Source organism: Phalacrocorax aristotelis, chromosome 9, assembly GCF_949628215.1.
Source record: "Phalacrocorax aristotelis chromosome 9, bGulAri2.1, whole genome shotgun sequence".
Lineage (NCBI taxonomy): Eukaryota > Metazoa > Chordata > Aves > Suliformes > Phalacrocoracidae > Phalacrocorax > Phalacrocorax aristotelis.
The window spans coordinates 2,694,997-2,712,641 of NC_134284.1; the positions used below are offsets into that span (position 1 = coordinate 2,694,997).

At 38.1% G+C, this 17,645-nt stretch overlaps 1 protein-coding gene across 1 annotated transcript; it reads left to right on the forward strand.

The window, feature by feature from the left end:
* The first annotated feature begins 892 nt into the window (after positions 1-892).
* Positions 893-10,746, forward strand: EMC7 (ER membrane protein complex subunit 7). Its single transcript, XM_075103211.1, has 5 exons — positions 893-1,205; positions 4,182-4,301; positions 6,310-6,448; positions 6,988-7,068; positions 9,177-10,746. The coding sequence occupies exons 1-5, from the start codon at positions 958-960 to the stop codon at positions 9,327-9,329; spliced, it is 741 nt and encodes a 246-aa protein (XP_074959312.1). The 5' UTR covers positions 893-957; the 3' UTR covers positions 9,330-10,746.
* The last annotated feature ends 6,899 nt before the right edge of the window (positions 10,747-17,645 follow it).

Here is a 17,645-nt window from a genome sequence, read left to right on the forward strand (position 1 = left end):
AGCTCTGACATAAGTAAGAGGTAAAAAGGAAGCAAGCGTAGCCACAGTGTGACAATGACTACATATGACGTAACAGGACATGCTGCGTAAGGGGAAGACGGGTAGGGAAGGTATTGCAGCCCTCTCGGCTTCTCTCTGTGCCTGCCCACCAAGTAGTACCTTTTCATAGTATTGTACTGTCCACAAGCCCTAGTTATTCATCAGAAACAAACTGCAGCACTATAAATCATTGGTTAAAAAAAAAAAAAAAGATACTTTAGGCCTTGATTTAATGACCGACTCTAATTTTTTTTTTTTTTTTAAATTTTTATTTTTTCCTAGAAAAAAGCTTGTTATTCTTTGCATGGTAACTACTACGATTTAACTTAAAATTAAAATGTCTCAATGCTAAATGGATCCATCTGTTACCAAGGGAGATGCATCTATTTCTTACACGTTTATGCTCTTCACGTTCACGTTTGTTTCCTTCCACGTCTTAAGCAGCGAATTACCTTAGCCTTCGTTTTTACTCACAAACAGAAAAACAAAGGAGCCCTCCCTGCCCTTCCAACACCCACCCATTTCTCATCTTGGAATAAGGGCGTTGTTGAAAAATTGCGTCCGGGGACAGACTACCCCGGTGGCAGGTTACCTGTGCCGTACAGTCACAGCCAGCTCCGCAAAACATTTTTAGCAGCTGCGCTGCTTTTCGGGCCCGAGGGCACCAGCTACGAGGTCTGAAAGACGCCCGCGGACTGCCGACCTGGACACGGGCCCCACAGGCCCCACGGGGAAGCCGCGGCCGGCCGCCGCCTCCACCCGGGCAGCCGTGGGGCTCGCCTCCGCCTCGCGACACGTCATAGCCGCACCCTCACGCCTATTCGCCAGTGCGCTGTACGTCACCCGGCGCGACGGCTGGCGCTCAGCGTACGCGCGGCGGCGCCGTACCCGTGCCGTGAGGGAGGTGGAGGCAGCGCGATGGCGGCCCGGAGCGGGTGTGCGGGCCTGCTGCTGCCGCCGTTGCTGCTCGGGCTCCTGGCGGTGCCGCTGCCCGAGGGCGCCCGCGGATCGGAGGCGGTTGGGACGGCGGAGGCGGCGGGCGGCGCGGGCCCTGGGGAGCGGTTTAAGATCGAGGGCCGGGCCGTGGTGCCCGGGGTGAAGCCGCAGGACTGGATTGCGGGGGCGCGGGTGCTGGTGGACGGGGAGGAGCACGTCGGCTTCCTGAAGTGAGCGCCGGGCGGGCGGGGCGGGGGTCTCGGCGCCGGTCCCGGCGGGGGGCTCGGAGGTGCCCGCTGTCCCCCGCCCCTGAGGCCTCCCTCCCGTTGCCGCGGCCCTAAGATGGCGGCTAGTCCGGCGGAGCCGAGCGGCTCCCCGCCAGCTCGCGCCCGGCTGCGGAGGCGGGCACCTCGCGTCCGGCTCTGGCGTTGCTGGTGCGCTGGCACCTCGCCCTGCCGGGCGTTAGGGGCGGGCGGGCCCGCAGCGGGAGCCTGCAGTGCGGCGGGGGATGGTGTTCTCGGCCGCCTGCAGGCGTGGCCGCGCGGGTGGCTCAGGCCGCTGGCTTTTTAGCCATGAAAATACCGGTGCTGACTTGTAATTTGAAAAACCAAACGCATTTGGCATTAAATTATGGAGTACGGTGTTTGTTCTCAGCTTTTGTGGGTTCACATTCTGTTACTTATTTTTAAGACCCTCACCTTAGCAAAGAATTTACTCATTCTGCAGAAATGTTTGTTTGTGGCAGGAAGTTACGGTTGTAGTTATTTATTACAGGACCTGTGAAAAACTTACACTGTACTAGTGAAAGCCGTTTCAAGGGATATGGCTTTATTCCTTCACACAACATCATGGAAATCTATTTGGAAGGTGTAAAGAATCCCGTTAGCTTATTCACTCTCAGGTGGCAGTGGGTACATTCACATCAGCAAATGATCTAGAGCCATTAAGACAGAAGATGTCATCAGAATTAAGAATTGAATTAATCTCATAGTTTCAAGCTAATTCTAAACTTTTTATTGTTTTTATTACAGTATAATACATTCCTTTTAAAATTATGTGTTACAATGGCAAAGTTTATATGGAATTAAGATACACCATCATAAATACCAATCACTTTTAATTACTCCTGCTGCAGTAAAAGTTGAACTGAACTTTGACTCTGTGAACTGTCGATAGGTTAACACAACAGATTTTACTCTGCAGAGCTTGCAGGATCTTGTCAGTGTAGCACCTGATAAGCCAGTACCACCAAGCTGCGAGAGCCTGAGATCATATTTAGGAGCTGATGTAATAAATACCATGGAGTTGGTTAGTTTTCAGATGCTTGCTTGGAACTCAAGTTGTCTGAAATATGAGGAAATAGTCTTAGCTAAGAGCATACCATATTTAAGACAGTGCAACCTAAATATCAAGCTCTATTGATTACATTAATTTGATATGTCTATTTATAGACTTATCAAATCACATCAATATAAAGCCAAGCAACTCGTATAATATGAGTTAATCAGTTCAATAAACATATTTGTAGATGTTCTGCTACCATAAGCATGGTACCTTTTAGCAAAAAGGCTTTAATGTTGGTTGAGGGTTTTTTTGTCACTTGTAATAACCACAGTACTGGATGGCCGTATACTTTTAGAAGTACGCTGTGTTAGAAAAACAGTTTTCTTAAATAACTGTGGTATTCCAGGCTCCTTAGAAAGATATTTCACTTTCAGTGACAGATTTAAATGTATTTGGTATATCAGAAGATATATTTGTCACAATCTCTCAGGCAGGTTTTGATTATATATTACATGGATGTCATTCCAGTTATCCAAAAAGAGGAAGATAATTATTTGACATTGCTTTTTGAGTATTTCAAGAGTCATTTTCTAGTACAAGCATTTTTATAAATCTGCTTAGTTTCCCCACTGTAATAAAAATGAAACTTTTTATTCTGAAAAGGCAGTATTTGGTTACCAGCATATGAAGTGAGAATTTGCTTTGTCATATAAATAAATCTTCAGAAAAAAACCTGTCATTGAATTTTATCAAAATAATACTGTAAAGAATGAAAAATTAACATGAGATTCCTAGGGATATGTCCTTAGAACAGCTGCGATATAAGATAGCGTGTAAGCATTCTTAGGGGTTCTTAGGGATTTAGATCATTACATAAAGTATTAGTGAAAACCATCTACACAGTACTGTTTGTATGCTTCTGTCTTCACAGTAGGAAGGTCCGTAAGTGATGTACGGCTTTGAGGAAGAACTTGTGTGAAGGACATAAGGACAAAATTCTTTCTGGAGGCTCACTTTTAAGAGGGTTCATTTATTTGTTTTCCTCATGCAAGTTTGTAATGTATTGGGTTTTATTACTTTTTGTCTTAACTTTGGGTCTTATTTTTAGGAGAGGAATCTTTTATCTTAATTTTAAAAGGGTAGAGAGCACTAAGTTTTTCTTACTGAAACTTCTGGAAGCATGTAGGAGGAAAACTACAAGCTTCTGTAATTTAATGGCAACTGGTGCTGAAGCTTTCAAGTGTCCTTTTACTAATATTTTCACTGAATATTGAAGTTCCATATTTTAAAATAAAAGCAGTCTGTATAAAAATCCCTTCTGTGTATATGTTCAGGGATCTTAGTTTCCTTATTGTTGTGATAGAGCTTTCCAGCGTGGGCTAGTCCTAAAGGGAGCAATTAAAAGTAAAAACCTCTATTTTGTAATAAAGGCACAAACTGCAATTTTTGTGCCTTGTAAGTCATGTCTAATATCTACCCACACTATGTAGGATGTCAATTTTGGGGTTTTTTTTTTTGCTTCCAGCAGAAGTACTGAAGCAAAGTAAACTTCATTGTATGTATTTCAGAAAGAGGAAGGTCTAAGTTGATCCTGCCATCTTTTGAATACGTTAAATCTAACCATTTCAAATCTTACTTAGGCTGTTAAATTATTCCTCCAGCAAGATAATAGCTTCAGGGCATAAGAAAATCTTTAACGTAACTGGAAATTTCTGCTACTGTTGTGGCACACATCGATGACTTTAAGGGCCTTGATTTTGAGTGCTGACCAATTTAAATCTTCCTCTTGGTTATTGTTGTAATATAAGATTTATTATATAAACAATACTATTACAGTGTCATCTTAAAAAAAAAAAATGCAAGCACCCTCTCCTATGTGCTGGAGCACATTGAAATGTAGTGGAACTTACTGTTTTTTTCAGGACAGATGGAAGTTTTGTGGTTCATGATGTACCTTCAGGATCCTATGTAGTGGAAGTTATATCACCTGCTCATAAATTTGAGCCTGTGCGAGTTGACATAACTTCAAAGGGCAAAATGAGGTGAGCCTTTCTCATTTGCTTCTGTATTGGTCTATTAAGTATGCCTGACAGCACGGTATAAGAAGTAATGTAAAGAATACTATAGACGTGATGTTCCATTTCAGACCTTATATTTCAGCTTCTTTTAAGATCACCTCTAGGAACATATCTTAAAATCTTTCGTTCATGTTTATGGCCTTAAATATGAGAAAATGGATAAAAAGAGGTCTTACATTCTTCTACTTTTGTTATTTTCTTATGCAGCTATCCTGAAATGAAATATAGGCATAAATCAGTTACATGCTTTTATCTTCTGCCTGTACTTTTTTCTTCCTTTTCTTCTTCCCTTTTTCCTTTCTTTTTTGGCAAATGCTCTGTCAAGGCGTGGCACAATGAAATTCTGATTCATTCTAATTCTAAATTCTGAAATGTTTCTGTTACACCTCGGTAAGATACTCCTTACAGTTACAGGCAAATGCAAGTAGTTGCGAGCCTGCAGTATTTCTGTAACATCGTTAGCTTTTTTTAATGTTACAGCCAGATACGTTATCCCTAACAACTATACCTGTACATCTGTAACTGGACACTATTCAGTAATACAGAAAAATGGTATCCTGTCTAAAAAGGTGATTTTTGTTTAAATGAACATGTTTGTAGTTCATTTTTCTTTGTACAGGCACACATGTAGTGTCTTAACTTCAAGTTTCTCTTTTACCGTATCTTATTAAAGATGCTGTACATTTTAGAAGTACAAACATCAATAGAAACTCTGCGTCCGTATTTTGAGGGGAAGTTAAAAATTGAAATCTCAAGCTGAAAACAGTGCAAACAGTCTGTTTATAATAATAGTAGCACAATTTGTGCTTAGATTTTTTTCTAAACTTTTAGTTTATTTTTCTACTTTTTGGGGCAGTATCTCATTAGCAATGATTGATAGGTAATAAATACAGAAGGAACTCAGTGAAATAGGCACAATAGTGTATATAACCTCTCACGTAGAACTGTTTTGATGGATGAGGACTAGAGGTAACAAACTTGACGTTAATTAAATTGCTAGGATATATTTGCAGAGCAAAGTACCAGTAGGCTTGACATCTCTACCACTGAAACAGGTAGAAACCATAAAGAGGAATACAGTTGGGAGATAAATGAAAAAATGTGATACATGGGAAGATGTCAGCTGGGCTTTTCTAAGAGAAGTTTTGCCTTAAGAAATACTGGAATTCTTAGAAAGAGGAAATAGCATGTGGATAATGGGTATGTTTGGTAAGATCTACCTGAAAATCTCAAAAGCTTTTTAAGAAAATACGTAGTCATAAGGGAGGAGAGAAAAAAATTCTATGGACGAATATGTGCTGAAAAATTCAGAACAAATAAATGATTTCTCATAATGGGCAGAAGTCATCTCTGGGGTTGCACAAGGCGACTAAATATTCATAAATAATGAAAAATGGGTGAAGAGTGATAAAGTTAGATGATAGTACCAAGAAAACAATATAAATGCTAGTGAAGAATACTAGTGAAGAACTATGGAAAGACATTTTAAAGTACTAAAGACTGAGATTCAGTATTGGTAAATGCAGAATAATGCACTTAAGCAAAAGGTAGCATTAACGTCATATATAAATAATTGTTGCCCCAAGCAAACTCTGTTTAAGCTATGCTACCCTGTTCAAGGCTGTACCTCGTCTGTGTACCTTGTAGCTTTTCTTGTTCGTTATCAAGGTGAGAAAAAATATTTTGGAGAAGTCACTTTTGAACAAACAGTTCTGTTTCTGATCTGCAGGTCTGTTTTTCAATTGTTTTTCAGGCTGCTTAATAGCTAGCCTGGAAAAAAGGTAAAGTATCATTTGATTCCATAAAGTATGCTGCTGAGAGAAAGTAGCTTTTGAAAAGTGAAGCCTAGCTGACACTGCCTAGCACATAGTTTTGTTTGTAGTCTATTATTAAAACTTTGGAATATTATTAAATAATCTCTTTTGTTAGAGATTGTATTTATATTTTTAATTATTTACCTCTTGCTTATTAGAGCAAGATATGTGAATTACATCAAAACCTCTGAAGTTGTCAGGCTGCCATACCCACTCCAGATGAAATCTTCTGGACCTCCTTCATACTTTATAAAGAGAGAATCTTGGGGCTGGACAGATTTCCTCATGAACCCTATGGTATGTACAAGTGATGCGCAAAGATTCAAAGCATGCTAAGGATACAAATACGGGTATTCTTCAGAATACTGAGAATAAAGTAATTGATAAAAGATGTGCACGCTTTGCTCTTCTGAGAAGATTGTTTTATTTCTTTGTTTTATACTTGTTTTACAAAAAGAAAGTTTTTCTATGACATTTCCTCCCCTATATACCCACACTGTTAATGTATGCCTCCTGAAAATAGCCCATAGTCTGGTTCCTTTGACAACATGATGTTATTCTGGTAATGTGGAGATCAACATGTTGCAAGCTTGTAACTATAGCAGTTGAAAGAGATAAAAAGCATTTAATGGTCCAACTTTGAAATCTGTTATTTAAAATGTAATACATAATTATCAGGTTTCTTTCCTGACAAGTGAATTACTGTTACTGGGTTACTGACTTAGAATGCAGTAGTTCTAGAATTTGGCTGTTTAGCTAAAACCTTTATGTAAGTTTGTCTAAAAACGCGTGGCTCAATAAATAAGCTGAAGAAATATTTGCTGTTTTATATGTAGGTGATGATGATGGTTCTTCCATTGCTGATATTTGTTCTTTTGCCTAAAGTTGTCAACACGAGCGATCCTGATATGAGGCGGGTAAGTACATTAAGTTGATGCAGACATAGAAAATAAAGATAATGACATTTTACGGTATGGAAAAGTAATAAAAACAAAACTGGGCTTTTAAAGAAGTCTTAATGGGCATCACTTATTTAGTTAATAGAGTGTTGCTGCTCTAACAATGAATTCTAACATTTCTGACTCATTAATTTGCAGTTAAACAGCACAACACAGAATTAAACTGTTTGGCAGGCTTTGAAGGTATTACAGTATGAATGGTGTTTTCCAGAGTTTCTTTAGCGTGATAAATATATTTCTGAAAGGCTATTTTTTCTATAAATTTCCAATGTATTTCTGCACTATGTTTAAATCTAGCACTTCATTTTTAGACGTCATTTAGTAAGTGTCAAGTGTGTTGAGAAGAGTACAATGTGGGGTTCTCTCATCTGTCAGTCTAAACCACGTAGTTTACAAGACTGTTAAATCCAGATGTCACAATAGTGTATATGATATGGAGTCTTAATGTAGTCATTAAATTATCTGATTTATTGTCCTTTCATCATGCAACATGCCGAATAGCAGAAGGCTAGGACAAAATGGAGATTCAAGGTGTTTGCCAAATCTTTTCTTATTTTTAGAAGTATTCCTTGTCTGTCTTGGGTGGCTGCTTTTTGAGGGTTTGGTTGATTTAAACTCCTTTTCCTCTAAATGACCACTGTCTTCAGTAGTACTTTATAGGTGTCTGAGGCGTTTTTTCTTTTTGAGTAATACCTGTAAAAAGCATATCAGAGCTATGTAATGCTCGTTCGGCTTTAATTTTGATGAAAAACAGATATGAAGATATGCTAGATATCCATGGCATGTTACTCAAACCAAGCTGAACTTTGGAAATTGAATTTTTAACAAATCACTTATTCCTTACTTTTTTTCACTGATCTGACACTGCTTACAGTCAGGCTGTTCTGATGGTAAACCATCAGAACTTCTGATGATTTAGTTGTTACTAGCTGACTGATATGACTTATTAAGGAGAAATTTTAAGTTGAAGGAATCTTGCTTGTAATTTAAATGATCTTTAAAAAATAGGAGAAGGTAGCTTTTAAGAACTCAATTGTAATGGCATTCTCTAGATGACCATGTATTAAATTCTGAAGTATATATCCAACTTCTGTTTGCTTGTGGAGGGTATGGAGCTTGCATTACATTCTTCAAGTTAGCTTGTTTTTTCTTCATGGAATCAGCACAGTACTAGTTCATATAGCAAGTTAAGATGTAGTAGCTGTGCTCATTGTAGAGGCATTAAGTACAGATATAGTATAGATGCAGTAGTAACAAAGGCGACCATAACAACTTCTGCTTCATTTGTACCTTGAAAAGAGCTATATCTTTCTGAGTAGTAACCAGAAGAGCAAGGTGACAATACCACATTAAATTGGCAATTATTAAAAGCATTATCACATTGTGGATGTGCAGTTCAGCTGTTGTGTGCATTAAAAGTACTTCAGGGTTTGTTTTAAACCATAATAATTCATCTTATAGAGCCACTATGCTAAACTCTAAAGTTACATTAAGCTTAGCTGGATATATGGTCTCATATTAAAATCTTTCCTTTATGAAACAAAGAAAACTTAGCTGCTGTACACTCATAGCTTGATGTTACAAAGCAGGGCAATAAAAATATCTAATCCCTTCAAACAGCTTCAAAAATTTGTTAGATTTAGCATAAATAATACTAATTTGAAAACACAAACATACGTGAAATCTGAGAAGACAGAACTGAAAATCTAAACAAAAGTGTAAATTTTAAAATGGAGGAAAGTAATGCTGAAAATAAGTTATGGCACTTTTTTCTTATAGAACTTTTTTTTTTAATCAGGTGGTTGCTCTGTAAGACTGCTTAAGACATGGTTACCTTTTTCCATACACCAGTGCTTTTAGTTTTGGGGTTTTATGTTTCTGTGTGTAGCTGGGCATTTGGTTGGGGTTGCATAAAAATATGTAGCAACATGTACACTGGAGGACTACAAATAGTAAAACAGTGTTTGGGAAAATTTACCATCTTCCTGATACGATCTTGCAACTGATGCCTTAGAAACAGCCAGAATTGTTATGCACTATTAAAGTTATTTAATCTTGGCTTGCAGGAAATGGAGCAGTCAATGAACATGCTGAATTCCAACCATGAGCTGCCAGATGTCTCTGAATTCATGACAAGACTTTTCTCTTCAAAATCTTCTAGCAAGTCTGGTAGTAGCAGCAGTAAAGCAGGGAAAAGTGGTTCTGGAAAAAGGAGGTAGTTAAATCTTCCTCCGAAGCCTGAGTTTGCACAACTGTTTGTTATGTGGTATCACGTTTATTTGTCTTGAAAGATTAAAAAGCCACTACCGTAAACTTCAGTCAGGCACAAAATATGGTATGCTACAACTGTGGTGTGTAGCTTTTTTTAGTCTATATAAGCTGTTTTGTACTTGACAGTAAGCAAAAGAGGACATGGCTTCAATACTGTATCTGTATAAAGTTATTGATGATACTGAATTAACAATATTGTTCTGTAGATAATTATAAATTATATGATGTGCTAAATAAACAGTACTGAATGTCTTAATCATAAGACAATGTATAGAAAAATTTCAAAGATAATAGAAGTGGAGTTCCGTCTTAAGACAGCTTTAATGTTTTATACTTGCTGTTGAGTTCTGAAATGAACAAATCCTCCTCCTAAAATGGAGTCATGGGTTTACTGAGTAATTTGCTCTATCAGATTGTCATATGTGTTACATATAAAATAATTTTATTTTACGTTGTTTGCTGCCTGTACACTTTAGTTCAAGGACTTTTTATTGCCCAGTTTTATTCTGATCACCTTTCTACTAAAAATTCTTGGGGGGAGGGGAAGAAAGCAAAGCATCCTGCATCAGTAAGTCTTTTAAGCTCTGTCAAGTTAATTATGAACCCAAGGTATCTAAGTAACATGATGAACGATTATCTTGGATTTTTCCCTTCTAAATCACGTGTATCACTTCTGCAACACTTTGGGTTGTTACTGTTTTCTGTGTGCTAGGCATTCATCTTATCAGTGGTATGATTTGAGGTGAAATACGGAACAAAATTTTTAAAATGAAAGGAAAAACATACAAGTATAGTAGGAAGGTAAATCCCACTCATATTTTAAATTACGTTCCAAAGTACATGGCTATCTCTAGGCATGCTGTCGCTGGCAAAACTTTGTTCTCTGAGCACACCTGGGTGTCTGTGCTGCAATATCCTTTCAAGCAACCCAGTAACTTCAGAGAAAAGTTGAAAAACTGGATAGTTTTCCACTAGATGAACATTTACAAATTAAAATGACAGTAATACTTGCAAAACTCCAGTAGCAATTTTCCATAACTTTTTTTTTTGTGTAAGAGCTGTTCTTTTCCATTTTTACAATTGCTAGCTTCTTAGGCAGCAGTATCCATGCTGCATGAATAATGTATATCTGATGCCAAAAATGGTATTTAACATTCACCTAAAGTACACCTGAAGCAAAATCAGTTCTCATGTATTTATTTGTTCTATTAAACAAAGGGAAGGCTATAAATTGTCTTAAAATACATACTTGGAAGTATGCTGTGAAACATAAAAGCTGCAAAAGAATAAGTACTTGTTCATAGGATTAAGTCAACTTTTAAGTTGTTGGAAAGGAAATAAACCAGTGTTTTTTGGACTACGAAAGATTTCAGTCTTTACAAAGCAAGCTGCACATTTTTGGTCTTGTTTTTGTTTGGCTTGAATGGTCTTTTGTATATTAAGTAAAGTGTATCCAATAGAGACAAGAGGATATGTGGATATTCTTGCTGGAAGGACTTACTGAAATGAATGTCATGTTGCCTTTTTTTAAAAAAAAAAAAAACAACCCAAAACAGAACCCCACAGCTAAAAACTCCTCTTTCAGCAGCATCCTACTACAAAACACATAGGAAAAACAGGGAACAGTTCTTTGAAGATGGAGCAGTTAGTTTGTTACTATGCTGTCCTGGAAAGTACAAGCTATGGGTTGCTTTTGTTTAACAGTAATTGGAATGACAATTAAATAGCATTGACTTGTAATCACACTTTGTTCAGTAATTAATCATACTGATGCATTTTTCCCTTGTTACAAAGCTAAGAACAACAGTATTTCTGCCCTCTTTCATTGTGTCTGTTCACAGTCTTGATCTATCTATAAGGGTGAATGGAGAATTCAGGCCATGAAAAGATGAAAGTCTTTGTTAAGAGTTCAGAGTAAAAAAAATTGACAGGAACTGTAAGGATCCTAATAAAGCTTTGGAAGGAGCATATGGAATATTCAACACTTCTCTTTTTCCTTTGAACTCATATATCAAGATATTGGCAGTTTCTTTGTGAATCAGGATCAGATGCAGTGTACCGTTCCCCCACTTCCTCAACAGAAAACTCTGCTCTCTCCCTGGAAACCTGTTGTCTGAACAATTGAAGCCCAAAAATCTTGTTACCTAATGTTATTCCCTCGATCATGTACATTATTCCTCTCCTTTTCAGTCACCTTTGTGACAAAGCAATATGTGGAAGTGTATTGGACTGCTGCTGAACTCATGCCAGATAGAAAGGTACCGAGTGAGTTTGTTGTAAATTTATAGCTGGAATCAAGTGAGAAAAGAGGTTCCAGGCAGAGTGCCTTGGTCTCTTAAAGTTGTAACATGGGTTTGGAGTATCGTAAACACCACTATGCAAAGCTTATTTGATAGCTTTCCTATTGCAGTTACTAGTATAATACAAGATTGTCTTTCTGCAGAAAGTTAATGTTTGCTATAATACAGTTTTAATTCCTTGTCCTTATTTACAGATTTTTAGTAGTCTTTCTTCTGTGATAGGTCGGACATCTCCATTTTCCCAAAAAACATAGCCGCCTTTTAGTGAGGCTGCTTGAGAGAACATAAGGCAGGTGGTACTGCAGAACAGGAATCAAAGATGTACAGAATCTGCATGGACTATAGACAAGCTGATTTCCTCATTGCCAGAGGAGGAAGACCTGCTCCCTCAGCTTGGGCTGGGTAATCCTGCTGCCTTCTGCCTACAAGTTCTGGTACTTCTCAGGCTTTGCCATTCACTGACTTAAGAGAAATTTGTACATCTTTCTTCTGGATTTCTGTTATGTTTTAGACAGTTAAATTAGCTCACAAAAGGATTGAAGAAATACCAGAGCCAGCAGAAAGTAAGCACCAGAGACAGGTATTCAGAAGCAGGAATTCTTGGTTTCTGGCAGCGAGTGTAATACAACCAGCTCACTGCATCTTAAGGATTTGTAGCCTAAGAGCTCATTTAGCTATGTTCTGACTGAGTGGGCAGCTCTGAGTTTATGCCAGGCTGTGTAGAAGGGAGAGGAGACATATTTTCCTGAAGTCTGTTCCAACTATTAATCATTTAAGATTGCCTGGAAGGCATTTAGAACAGTGAAATAATTTTATCAATTAACTTTATCAAAGATGCTTCCATTCTTCACATGTAAGGAAGAAATTTAATGTATAGATATCTTGCCTCACTGTTTTAAAAAAAGAAAATACTTGTTGGTGCGCTCTATCTTTCTGATGAGGTGGGGATGATAATGGCTTTGTAAATAGGGTGTGTATTGCTTCAAAGAGAATGGCTGGATTGTGGTTAAGATTTGTATTTGTGAAGAGGACTTAAAACTCTGGGATCAGTTGCCTTGGGTTCTGATGCAACTGTCAGGCTTTGTGCAAATCATTTATGATTTCTGTTTCAATTTCTTATGTATGAAGTATGAGAAGCTTATCTCACAAAACTAATTGTAAGGATAAATTTAGCAATGAATATCGGGTACTCAAATAGCATGGCTATCAGCTTAGTGAAGAAAATCCAGTAAGTGGTCTCCTTAAAGAGCACCTTTATTAAGCGTTTATGTGTAGTTCTTTATATATATTTATTAAAGCAACTTATTAAACTAAATTGCTGTTTATCTAGGCAATTTAATACATACTCTTTTCCAAATTCGTGGAAGGTGTATTAAATCAGTAACATCCATTAGGTCAGTAAGATCTCCACTTGGGCGTTTATGGACCTTTAATTGCATAAAGGTTGTGTGTTACCAGTAGCCAAAGACGACAATGTTTGTTTTACAGTTTGATAAAAGGACCCTATTTTTACAGGCTAACAGTGATAGCAGTACCTTAAGGTTCTAAAGGATTTCACTTTCATTTTTAAGGCATCATGTGTGACCTTTATCCTGCTGCTGTTGGTAGTAGATAGTGACTTTGTATTCCTGTGGGTTTTTTGTTTCATTTGAAACTTACCAATTTGGTAGTAACCAACTGAAAATAACCAATATGAAATATAAATAATAGTAAATCCTTAGGGGTGATGCATCAGAATGAAATATGGATATATATGGCTATATATTATGCATATTTAATGAACTGGAGGAGAATAGGAGTGTTTACGTGTACTATTGATGGGCGCAGGAACACAGAACTTAAATGTCAAATCAATGGAAAAGCAGTTTATTGAAGAAAGTATGCTGAAAAGTTAAAACAAACAGGTTGGCACATTCTTGGGCAGGAGGAGCACGAGATGCACCTGTGGTGCACAGGGCATCGGGAAGATCCTATTTAATAGGCTTAACTGTGGCCTGTATCCCCAAAGGCTCGTTACTGAGCGGGTGGCTGGTGACTGGCACTGAGGCCAGCTGGCCTGGAACAACTGCTGTGCAGGCTGTACTCTTGAAAACAGAGCACATAGGCACTGCGTCTCGGGGGTTGTTTCTTGCCCGTGCTAAGTTACCTACCATATCCAGGAATTACTGGGAGTGGAGGGAGAGTGTTGTTATTTCATATACCCAAAACTATTGCACAAGCTTAATACTATGAACCGGCAGATTCCTGTGTCCAGGGAAGTTCTCTGGCAGTGTTTCATTTAGTAAGATGCTTGAAGCTACAGGTGATTGGAAGAAGAAAAATTTGGAGAAAGGCCCCCAAGGTAATGCAAGGAGATGAAAAAGACTGAATACATTTTAAGGGCTGCTGTTCGTGGCAGATTTGACCCCAATATTAAGGTTTGCAAAAAATAGCTTTAAAAAAGTGTAGATGAAAAACATTTTCATGATGTTCTATAGACATTCTCTTCTAGGTGACTGACATTGGCAGCAGTGCTAACATATACGGACAAATAAGTATAAGAGAGCAGATGAAGATGTCCGGCTGCTTCATGACTCGTATGTCTTTATGTCGTAACTCTAGTCACAGCTTTGAGGAGAGCACAGACTTCTGTATTTGCCTGTTACCCACATGAGTGAGGAAAAAGCAGTGATCCCGTGTTTCTTTCCAGCTGGGTAAGATTGCTATACCATTCAAGAGATCAGGCTCATCAGTCCTTTTCTCGGTCACTATGTAAAAACTGGGCACCCATTTAATGCTCTTCCCTAAATGGTATAACCTAGCCACGAAGCAGTCCACCTTTCCCCCACTATTAGCGTAGGCTTCATTCTGTGTGATACTCTGCCAATGGACTGACTACATACAAAACACATTATTACACTTTGCCCAAAAGTAAGCAGTATCAATTGTGAAAAACCTAGAATTTAATAAAACTTACTGCTTTCATCATTTCAGCATCTGTAAAGACAGGACCTTAGGTCTTAATGACTGTTTTGAATGTGATACTGTGTGCAAAATGTGGTGATGCAGACCATTAAAAAAAAATAACATTCAGGGAGCTTTTGGTCACAAAATTGTAGGAACAGTATTGAATTTTAGTGTATTTTCAGGTTAAGCTAGTGAAAGCTTCTTGAGGTCACAAATAGGTTTATTTATTTATTAATTTATGTTGTTTCAAAATCCATAAAGGATTATGAATCCTCTGTCATAATAAATATTGATTCTTCAGGAAAACTTGTCTACTTTTGAAATTACATGGTTATTCCTTCAAATTATGCTGGCAGTGACCCTTGTGTAACACTTTGTTTCCAATACAGTTATGAAGATTTAATGACAGTACAATTTTCTGTGCAAGTGGAACTTAGCTAGTTAGCTCTTTTATTGATGATGCACAAAACCAGATTACAGTTGAGCTCATTTTTATTACGTATTTGGTTCTGCATGGCTGATAGGAATAAAAATTAATTCAAAATTGTCAATCAAGGGCAAATGGTAGTGAATATACAACAGAAAGAAAACCTTCCATGGCACTTTTTTGACCCAGGCTGGATTTTGATCTGATTCTTTAAAGCTGAATACAAACAGCAAAACATAATATAAAAGGTGATGAAACTCATTGAAAACAGAGCAAGTAAAAAAGTAAAGAGGTTTTTAAAGGAATATTTTCTGTCTGAAATACTAGAATGGTCTCCTCAGAATCCGTCTGGATTCTCTAAGGATCCTCTTGCTGTCTGCTACACACAGGTGTACCATTTCCCTTTGTGTTTCATAATGGAAAGAAGGACACCCAACCTCATAGTCTGGTGCACAGGGCACGGGACTGCTGTTTACCATGCAGGTGCGAAGAGGATCCAGTTAAATACTTGGAGTAATACTTCCCATTCCTGGGATCGGAACAGAATAACACTTTGAACTAATTTTGGGGAGAAGTGTTTCTGAACCACCCATAGATGTGGTTCAGATTGCTTCAGTTTGGCAGGTGGGAAATATGTAAGTGTATTAATAAAGACTTGATATCTTGCCTGTGGTAGAACAACACCCTGAGGGGAAGGGGGATCTAAAGAAATTGCAGATCAGGATTAAGCCTCCTAATGAGGTTGTATTTTTGCAGTGCTAAACATTACAAAGAGGATGAGCTCAGATGTGAGTTGGAGCAGTTCCTAAAAGACAGGCTTATTAGTGGAGTAAGTGCAGCATCCATCATCATATTCACCAAAAGTGACGAGAATTGAACCATGGCATTGTTACCAGGTATGTGATGAAAGGACCCAGATGGTCCTTTCATAAAAATAATACTTCTGCCTGTAGCTCTGTAAGGGTCCCCCACGTTAGGCATGTGAATCTATAGATAGTTGGTAGAGATTGCTTGAGAAACCTTATCTTGTAATCTTCTCATTTCTGGATTTGAATGGTAGTGCTGATACTCCTCCTTTTGGTTTCTTTTCCTGCTAATTCTATTCACATGGTATTTACACAGGTTTTTCACTCCCATTTGTCCTTCATTTTTGTGAAGACCACTAGGGTCTTGTTGAAATTGCTGTAGCAAAATCTATTCAGCTGGTGCTGGCAGAAATAATTATGTACGTCACTTGGGCTTTCAAGTGTTTCAGGGCAGCAAGCAATTATTTCTATCACCAGGTAACTAGCTAATGGTGGGGAGGTAATTTGTCCTGGAAAGATCTGATCAAATTGCTGTGCTTTCTTTGTTTGAGGCTTATTTTATTGTAGAATTTTTTTTCAAACCCTTGAAGTGTACCCTGCGGAGTGTATCAGAAAGATTGTACAGAGTCAGCCACAGCTCTCTGAAATACAAGAGTTTGCCAAAATGCACTGTTTACAGTTTTTCCTTTGGGGTGGGGAAGACAGTGTCCAGTAGGCCTGGGTAGCTCCTCACAAAAAACGTGAACTTAAATCCCAGTACCTAACACTGAGAGTCACCTGCTGCTTTCACCCCACTTCATTAGCATTGCGTAGGGAAAAAAGCACGCTTGAAGAATTCTGCCTCTTTCAATCTTAAATACGTATTACAAAAAATCTGCACGCTCTCCTTCCTATGTTGTAGCTCTTCATGTACCTTTTATGTACGATAGACTAAACTTGCCCTCTGAAGCTCGTTAAGTGCCTGTATAGCTTTGCAGTACCTTGTTAGCCTTTTTTAATCTTGTACATTGTTCAAATTTGATAGCCTTTTTTAACTAGATAAACTTCCACTTTCTCAGATGTGCTTCTTTGTAAGAAGTGATTACGGCTATAAAAACTTATATTTCTAACTTGATTTAAGCACTATTTGTTGGATTTTTCTTTAAATGGTGCTCACATTGCCTAATCTTTCTTCATGTATTTTTAATACTTTACACATAGTTTGCGTTTGCATACTTTTACTGCCTAATAATTTTTTTTTATGTTCCAAGTTAGGAATTTGAATAAGCAGGTATTTCTGCAATAACAACATCTGTTGCTGAGAATATTAATACAGTTTATCAACAGAAGTCCAAACCATGAAGTGGGCTCTGCTGTGTTTGCTATTTTTAGCAGTGTTTACTTGCTTCAGTTAGCTCCTTTATGAACAAAATACAGACCAAAATTACCAGTGCAACCAAGTTATATAAATACCTGTGGGAAAATATGTGAATGCCTCTGAAGACCTTGCTCTGCTGTACAGCGTTATTTTGAAGGGAAGTTTAGTATTCTTTCCCAAGCCCATCCATCAGGTATTGCTCTCAGTTGTTGAACACAGCATTATGGCTATTCCACATGATGGCTACAAATAGTAGACAATTAAAAACTCCTAGCCTATGCTGCGGGAGTGTGCTTTTCTTGTGTGTATGGCCTTGTACTGCTGTAGCAATTCCAGATAGTCTCGTAGGAGTGACCGTCATCTGGGGCCCAAGTATGCCATAACCAGGAATGCTTAAAATGCAGTAGTCAGGAAAGGTCATCGAACTA